Source organism: Suricata suricatta, chromosome 2 (genome assembly GCF_006229205.1).
Source record: "Suricata suricatta isolate VVHF042 chromosome 2, meerkat_22Aug2017_6uvM2_HiC, whole genome shotgun sequence".
Classification (NCBI taxonomy): Eukaryota; Metazoa; Chordata; class Mammalia; order Carnivora; family Herpestidae; genus Suricata; species Suricata suricatta.
The window spans coordinates 132070368-132078957 of NC_043701.1; the positions used below are offsets into that span (position 1 = coordinate 132070368).

At 55.2% G+C, this 8590-nt stretch overlaps 1 protein-coding gene across 2 annotated transcripts in view; it reads right to left on the reverse strand.

The window, feature by feature from the left end:
- Positions 1–1325: 1325 nt before the first annotated feature.
- The window catches only part of TYSND1 (trypsin domain containing 1), a 7829-nt gene continuing 564 nt past the window's right edge, over positions 1326–8590 (reverse strand). The window contains exons 2-5 of one of the 2 annotated variants that reach the window (XM_029931817.1): positions 7692–8583; positions 5655–5785; positions 4563–4748; positions 1326–1736 (exon numbers count right to left, since the gene is read on the reverse strand). In XM_029931817.1, coding sequence (XP_029787677.1) covers positions 1519–1736; positions 4563–4748; positions 5655–5785; positions 7692–8583 — 1427 coding nt within the window. In that variant the 3' untranslated portion in view covers positions 1326–1518. The remainder of the gene's footprint in view (positions 1737–4562; positions 4749–5654; positions 5786–7691; positions 8584–8590) is intronic. The other variant, XM_029931816.1, reaches the window with a different exon arrangement.

An 8590-nucleotide genomic window follows, 5' to 3' on the forward strand; every position in this document is an offset into this window, starting at 1 on the left:
CACACACACACACACACACACACACACACACACACACGGTTTCACACCTCCTCGTCCCAGTTCCTGCTGCTCTCAACCTGGAACGGCCTGCTTCCTACCCTCCTTTCCGGGGTTCAGCTCCTAAAACACCTGAGTGAGGTCTTGCCTGATCCCCTCTCCCTAGGCCCGAGGACACAGCCTTCCACCTGAGCGGACAGAGCAGCCCTGCTCGTCACATCGCTGGGCTGACACACCTGTCTCCCCAGAATTGCTCCTTGGTACCCGCTGGAATACATCGTCCCCTCCCACTCACAGCTCAGTCAGAGCTCAGCCCGCACCCCCTGCCTGCATTAATTTACTAGGGACTCACTTTGCCCTGCGGACCATTCCTAATCTGTAAAGGGGAGAATGACCATCACAGGAATTGATCATGTCAAGGTTGCCCAGAAGTGGCACTCAACAGTAGATGTTAGAAGCAAAGCACTCCCAGCAATTCTCACTGCTTAGAATTAGCCCCCACGTCATCCCCCAAAGGCATTCAACCTGTCAATGACTTGAGGGCCTACATGTGCAGGGCTCTGGGTGCACAGTACATGTTCTGACTTGTAAGGTTGGTCTTAGCTCCGAGGGGCTGGCCTGGTCTCCTTGATAACTTTGAAAGCCCCAACCCACCCCCAGGGCCCAGTACAGGCCTGGACACATCCTGAACACTCTGTAAACACTTGCTTCCAGGCCAAGCCCCCCACCCTCCAGGCTCCGCAAGCCCCACGCAGTGCTGACTGACACCAGGACCACAGGCAGGGCCCGGCCTGGCACAAGAGAATGCCATGAGCCCACACCCTAGATGACAAAGCAGGACAGAAAGGTGTATTTCTATGCCTGGTGGTTCCCTACTCCCAGTGCAACTTTCGAAGCATGGAAGAAGAAAGAAAAAAAAAAAAGAACCTACTAGATAAAAGTAGAGACTTTCTCCTATACAGCCTCTTTATTCCCAACCCCCAGCTAGACACATTCTACCCTGCGAGATCCCTGAGGCCCATTTTATGGGCTGGAAAGTAAAGGCACTGTGTCAGAGCGCCCCTGGAGGCCAGCGACACCTGACATATGAAGACCCACAAATCCTAACTTTCAAGGACTCCACCTAGAGGTGTAGTAGGACAGAGAGGGGTTTTTTTCCTCTTTGGTCCTCAAAGCAGGCCTTTCTGAGGAAGCCCCAGCCCCAGGGAGGCAGGTGCTCCGTCAGGACCAGGGCTGTTATGCAGACCAGGGGCTTCCCGGAAGGAGAAATAACAGAGCTGGGTCTAGTGCCGGGGGACAGAGAGAGGTGAGGGCTCCAAAAAGCACCTCAAAACAGGCTGCCAGGTTGGAGGCCCATGGGGCTGAAGGCAAGTTTGGTCCGGATTCCAGAGCTGAACAAGATGGATGGGGATGGGGAGGCAGCGCACTGGGGTGTGCCTGGGCAGGATCCTAAAGGTGGCCGCCCTCCGCTGTCCTGTGGCATAAGACAGTGGCTCTGCTCCCCAGAGGGCTGACGCGGCCTCAGAGCTTGCTCCGCGGGGCCTCTGCCAGCGGCCGCTGCAGCCGCCACACCACCTTCACTGGCTCGGTGGCACTGTCCAGCTCTCGGAGGCCGCCCAGGTCACCTGTCTGGCTGTACCGCCGCAGGGCTGGCTGGAGCACCGTAATGGGAACGCTGAAGTTCAGGTGAGGGTAGGTGGCCCCTGTGTTATTGTCCCGGGTGTTGCTGGCCACGATGCCTGTTGAGGAATCAAAGAGGAAAGGGGGGATGAGCCAGAGGACAGATGGGTGGGAAGTGAGGCTCATCTCCAGCTGGGAGGCCTGAGGACCACTGGGGGCTCGAACGCCCCTCATAGTGACCGACACCCAGCCTCCTTCGTGGCCTCGGGCTCCCCACACCCAGTGCCGCTTCCCAGTCTTACTTTCTCCTTAACCCTGTCAGTACCTACCAGACAACGTTTCACTTATTTTGTTACCTTTCTCTCCACCTAGTGTCCCCTCCATGGGCTTGACTCAGGCAGGGCCCCAGAACCTATAGAACAGTGCCTGGTGCAGGGTCGACACTCAGCAAATACTTGCGGACTGAATGAGTAAGTGAATCAAACCCACACACAAGTTTTGTTTGGCCTGTTCAGTGAGCATGTCTGTGTGTGCACGTGGATGTGTTTTGTTGTTGTTGTTTTGAGGAGGCTCCATGGGGTTTGAACTCACGACCTCAAGATCAAGAATCACATGCTCTACGACTGAGCCAGCCAAGCATCCCTGGGGATGTACTTTTTAAGGCTTGCAGGAGCCTTGCCAAAATAGTACAGAGTCCTTGCACAGCTTTCATCCCGTTTCTCCTCATGTCCCTGCAAAACGATGATCAAAACCAGGAAATCAACCCCGGAACAATGCTCTTCACCAGAGTGATTCCACAAATGCTTTTTCTGTTCTGGGATCGAATCCAGGGTCCCAGAAGTGCCTAGCTGACTTGTCTCCTAAGTCTTCTCCAGGCTGGGTCACTTACAGTCTTTCCACATCTTTCATGGCCTACCACTTGGAAGAGTACAGGTTAGTTATTCTACAGGATGTCCCTCAATGTGGGGTCACCTGATGTTTTCTCAGAAGACTGACGTTTTACAAGATTGAAAATGCCATCCCGTGGCCCCTCTCAGTGCACCCTACTGGGAGGTGTGTGATGTCCATAAGCATTTCTCGGGATGCCAACCTTGATCCCTTGGCTAAGGTGGTGTCTGCCAGGTTTCTCTACTGTAGTCTGTTTTCACTGTTGTACGAAATATTTTAGGATCATGCAAATAAACTCATTCCTACTTTCCATTCAGCAGTTCCTTCTGTGGTGTCCTGACAGTGATTTTCTACTTCCCTCATTTCTTCTATCTATAACTGAGATTCTTCTGTCAGGCAGAGCTGTCGTCGCCCATCTCCGTTTTAAAATGTATTCAGTTATTGACGTCAGTGTGGACTCAGATATCCTTCCTTTTCTTTGGGTTACCGTCCAACACGATTGCCATTTGGTTTCCAGCTCACCTTGCTCTAGGGGGAGCTCCGTCAAGTGGGCTTTTCATTTGTCACACATCCGATCACTCTGTTGTTGGCCTTTCCTTCATCTCCGGCACCACAAGGGCCAAGGTGCTCTGGGCTCATCTTGGATTTTCCCTGCCTGAGCCTGGGAATGAATCAGTTCCTGGCACCTTTTATTAGAGAAACCAAGATCTGGGTTCTCTGGGTGCTCATTACAGCTGGGGTGTCACTGCTTCTAGCCCCTCTCAGCAGACAGGGCTAGATTTTACACACACACACACACACACACACACACACACACACACACACACTCATGCCTGTATACACATCTATACTTACTTCTGTATCCAGTAGACGGGGGTGGGGGGGATGGAAGGCAGACTGTGACACTGTATCTAACTATATCACCACTGAATCATACAACCACGCTAAAGGGGAAGGAAATGAAAGGAGCTGACCTAAGAAACCCTGGGTAACAGTATTTTCTGGGGTACTTTACAGCTAAAGATAAAAAGAACTATCCACACTCAAAGACTATAGTCTAGGTAGGAAATGTGTTTCTCGCAGTAGTGTGAGTTAGGAATTCTGAAAGTACAGTATCTGTGCACGACAGTTGAAGAAATAAGTGAATCCATGGCAGCTAGCAAGAGCAAGGCAAGGTTTCTCGCTATGGGAGAAACTGGTCAGAAATAAGGGAGGAATCGCACGAACCAGGTACCAGAATGCAGCCGGAGGCATATTTGAGGGCACTCACAGTTGGCTTTTTTAAATGGATAAATAGGGGCGCCTGAGTGGTTCAGTCAGTTAAGTGTCTGACTCTTGATCTTGGCTCAGGTCATGAACTCACGGTTCGTAAGTTTGGGTCCTGCGTCGCGCTCTGGGCTGACAGCATGGAGCCTGCTTGGGATTCTCTCTCTGCCCCTCCCCTACTCAAGCTCTCTCCATCTCTCCAAATAAATAAACATTAAAAATAATAATAAATAAATAAATGAGTAAACAGTCTTTAAAAAACCTGAATCAGTAGCCAAAATCTTAAATTTTAAAATCAAAAGATCTCACAACCACGTATTTAAAAAAAAGGTTCAGGGTCATTGCAGAATCAGCAGTGTTAGGCCCACATTCCTATGGCTTGAGGCCCCAATGTGCCGCAGGCGAGTGCTGTTCACCCGGTTCACCCTGGACCCTCCGTCCCTGCTGCCTTCACTCACTCATTCATTCAGATACCTGTGACGCTTGGGACTAATCCAACTCCTGAATTTCATAGACTAAATAAGATTAAGTGACTTACCTAAGGTTGTGCAGTGGCTTAGAGGCAGAGAAGGCACTAGAACTTGGATCTCTTCCCTCTCTGCTCAGCAGCCGTTTCTCCCCAGTCTCAGGAGCACAAGTGCCTGACAACCTTGGCTAACTACCTCTTGAGCATCAGGCCCGCTGTCTTCCAAGGCCCGGGGTGACCCCCACAGCTGCACGTCCAGCACTCACCAGATGCTACTGAGGCTCTCGCAGGGGGCAGGCTGGGAGGGGGCCAAGGAGCTGCTTACCCAGGAGGTGTCCTGTGCGGCTGGAGAAGAGGGGTCCCCCGCTGGAGCCGCCATGCACGGCACATGTGGTCTGTAGCATCACTGGTGTGTCATCTACCTCCACCACGGCTGACAGGATGCCCGAGGTCACCGAGGGCCCACAGGCCTGGCCGAAGACGCCGAAGCCCACCACGCTGACAGCTTCGCCTGCCAGGGAAGAAAGGAGGGTGAAGCTGGGGAGTCATCTCTGTCCCCCTGAAGCTCCAAACTCCCCTGCCCTTCAGGCTGCCATGAAGATACACTCCTGCCTCCAGGGAGAGTCCGCCCCAGGCCCCAACAAGACTCCCGCTGATCTCGAAGTGCACCTGCTCACCACTGGTCCTCGGCATCGGACTATTCTCCAGCCTTCATTTCCCTACGGGACCACTTAGCTACTTTTGAGGGCTCCACAAATGTTCGGGAAACTAACACCCATCTCCTCTTTGGACTAAGAAGTCTCTTGGTGAAGAAAGAAGTGGGGATGATGACTCCAGATCGCCCACCCACTTCCTTTACCAAGTGCTCTGAATGCACAGGGCATGTGGCTAAATGTTTTACAGGCAACATCTCGTCCCCGCCTCAAAATGCCCAGGAGTAGGCAGCATTATCCCCATTTTACAGATGTAAAAACTGAGGCAGAGAATATTACATGGCCTGTCTGAGGACACAGGGCTAGGAGGTGGCAGAAGAGAGGCCAGCTCAGAGAGCTTGTGGTCTCTGTCCTCCCAACACGCTGCACCCACACAGTGAGACCTCTGGTACTTCCAAGGCAGCATGCCACGCCATTGGAGTGACTCAAAGGAGCCCCCAAGCTCAGCCCCTCCACATGGCACCGGTGCAGGGCCCCCGGAAGGGAGTCCACCTGCACCCCCCGGGACCTGAGGCATACTAGGCACAAGCAGGGAAGCCCTCCAAGAGCAACTCCAGCCAAGGCACTGAAACCAGGATGATTTCCCGCCAGCCTGGCATCACCCTGCCCCATGCCTGTGGCAGGGGTGGATCTAGACAGTTAGAATGTCCAGCACTGACTTTGCCCTGAGCTCTGCCCCGGACCAGAGGCTCCTCGTCCTTTACCTTCGTGGAAATGCTCGGCGGGCACAGGCAGGGGGCCATCATGTAGGTCCTCCTCCAGGCTCACCACCGCTACGTCATAGGGCGAGGTCTCCTGGGTGGCAAATACCACATGTCCCCAGATGGCAGCGTTCCTGGGAGCAAGGGGAGAAAAGTGACAGGCTAACTTTCTGACCCTGTAGGGACAGGGGGTGGCGGTAAAAATCACGGATCTGGGAATTCAAAGATACCGGCCTCAGCCCTGAACCATACCAGGCAGGCACATGTGGGCACGCCGCTTAGCCATCCTGCAGTACTTCCAAACAGGCTTCAACAACTGTAACGTACTTTCCATAAGCTTCCTGCACTTCACTGAATTTCCTAAACACCTGACACCCAGAGAGCACTGCGGGCCGGGGCTGCCATGAACGCTCTGGGCACATCATCTCCTTTAGCTCTCCCAGCAGCCCTAAGAGCTGAGCGCTGCTATCAGCGCCATTTTAAATGGTGCCTTTGAGGGCCAGAGAGGTTGAGTAACTTTCTCAAGGTCACACAGTGAGTGGCAGAAGCCAGGGAAAGCATTCCCAATGTTTTCCTTCACTGCCTCATTTGAGGCAAACAATGCTGCCGGTTGGTGGGGCAGATGCATGATACCAATCCTGTGTCCCTGTTTACATACATAAATGCTACCACATCTACAGCTCTTACTGTGGGCCAGGCTCTGTTCCAAGACTTTACATGTCAACTCATGGAAGGACAGCTTAGACTGACTTGCCCAGGCTCATACAGGGGCTCCCCACGACACACTCTGCAAGGATACCTTCGAGCGGTGGGTTCCCTAGAAGCAAGAGTATGTGTGTGATGTAGACAGGTGGGGAATGGAGTATCATCCATACAGGGAAATCCTCATTATCAGTCTTCCTTATAAAGTCATGGCTGTCCTGTTGGCTGCCAGAGGGAAACCCTTGTGGTGAAGCTGGGCTGGGTTAATGCTGGAAATTCAGTAGAGGGATCTGGAAAGGCGTGGGCTGCGTGGCTAGACTGAGGTAGGGACAGAACCTCGGGCATTAACACCAAGGCGCTATACTGCTCTGCTCCTGCCTAAGTTAAGGGCCTGGAACTACAGCAGACACAGAACAGGTACTAGAAACACACAAGCTAGGGGGCCAAGGCCGCTGTCACTACTGCCCAGCAAATGGAAGTAAAGAAGGGCAAGGGTACTTTCCCCTGCAGAGAAGGAACAAATGACTTAAGTCCCAACCTGGCAGCCAGATCACCCAAAGACTGTTCAAAATACATCTGTGCGCTGGGCCCCACTCCCGCATTCTAAGTAGGTGGAGCCCCACACCTGTCATTTTTGTCCAGATGGAAAGATCTACTTAAGACTTAAAGAGAGCAATCAGAGCACCTGGGTGGCTCAGTCAGTTAAGCGTTCATCTTCGGCTCAGGTCATGATCTCATGGTTTGTAAGTTCGAGCCCCACATCGGGCTCTCTGCTGTCATCACAGAGGCCGCTTTGGAACCTCTGTCCCCCTCCCCTGCTTGTTCTCTCTCAAAATTAAGTAAACATTAAAAATTTTAAAAAAGATCTAAGAGAAATCAAGTAAGAGGTCCCTTTCATCAACCCAGGAAGGCAACATACCTGGCCTCTGGGAGGGACTTCACTACCACTTTCAGGGGACAAAGAACAGGGCTAGGAAGTCTCCATTCAAGAGGCCTAGTGCTGCGTACCTCAGGGCTCTGAAAAACCAGTGGGATTTCAAAAGGAATTCAGGTGGAGGGGGTGCTAAAAGATACCTAGTCAGGGATGCTAGGACACCCGCTAGTTCCCCAGTCCAGAGTTGCTTGCCATCTTGCCCAAGCCCCATTCAACCCCTGCCAGGAAGGAGGCCCAGAACCACCTACACTAGGGTTCTGAATGCCAAGGATGAGGGGAGGCATTGAGGGGAGGCACCACACCATCAAAGCATCAGCATGATGCCAGAAGGCCTCCTTAATTTTCAGAGTTACGCTCTAAGACCTGATGAAGGGGCATAGTTGGGGCAACCTCGCGGGCCTTACTTGGGGGGCGCGGCTCGCACCAGGACCCTGGCCGCTTCCCGAGGGGCCACATGCCGGCAGGTCACCACCAAGCAGGGCGCCACGGCCACTCCGGAGCCCCAGACGGTGCCACACTCCACCAGCACGGCCGCAGCTGCCCACGGGGGTCCTGGATCTCGGAGGGTCAGTCCCCACGGGGCGCTCAGCTCCTGCGGCAGGAGGGCGGCCAGGGCACCGGAGCCTGGGCACAGGCTGCCCAGCGCGGCTCTGGCGGCACGCAGGAGAGGGGCGGCGGCGCAGAGCAGGGTGAGGCCCACCCACTCGCGGGCCTTCCAGCAGAGGGGCGCAGCCACCAGCGCCACCAGCGCCCCCGGGGGCCGCGCAGCGAACACGCCGCCGCCCTCGGTGCCTGGCAGGCAGCGCGCGTCGGTGAGCAGCAGCGGGCCGGCCGCGTTGCTGAGCACGCCACGGCTTAGCGTGTTGAGAAAGATGTCCGGGCAGAAGGCCCCGAACGGGGAGCCGCAGGCCAGCAGCGGTGCGCCCTTGGGCACTGCCCCGAGAGGCGCCACGGCCACCGCCGGCCCGCGCTCCTCCTCCTCCTCTTCCTCCTCCTCCTCGGAGTCGGGCCGCAAGCGCAGCAGTGCGAACCAGCCCAGCGCTCTCAGCTGATCCTCCTCCTCGTCCTCCGACACCTCGTCCTCCGGTCCCGCGCTCGCAAAGCGCCACTGCTCCGCCGCCTCGCCCCCGAAGAGGCGGGCGAAGTGGGCCCGGAAGGCCGGGCAGCTCAGCAGCAGCAGCAGCTTGGCGGGCCGCGGGGGCTGCAGGCGCCGCCCGCGGGGTCGGGCCTGCGGGCCGGCCTCTGGGCCCGCGCACTGGGGTGTGCAGAGCCCCGGGCGGCCCCGCTCCGCGCGGCCTGCGGG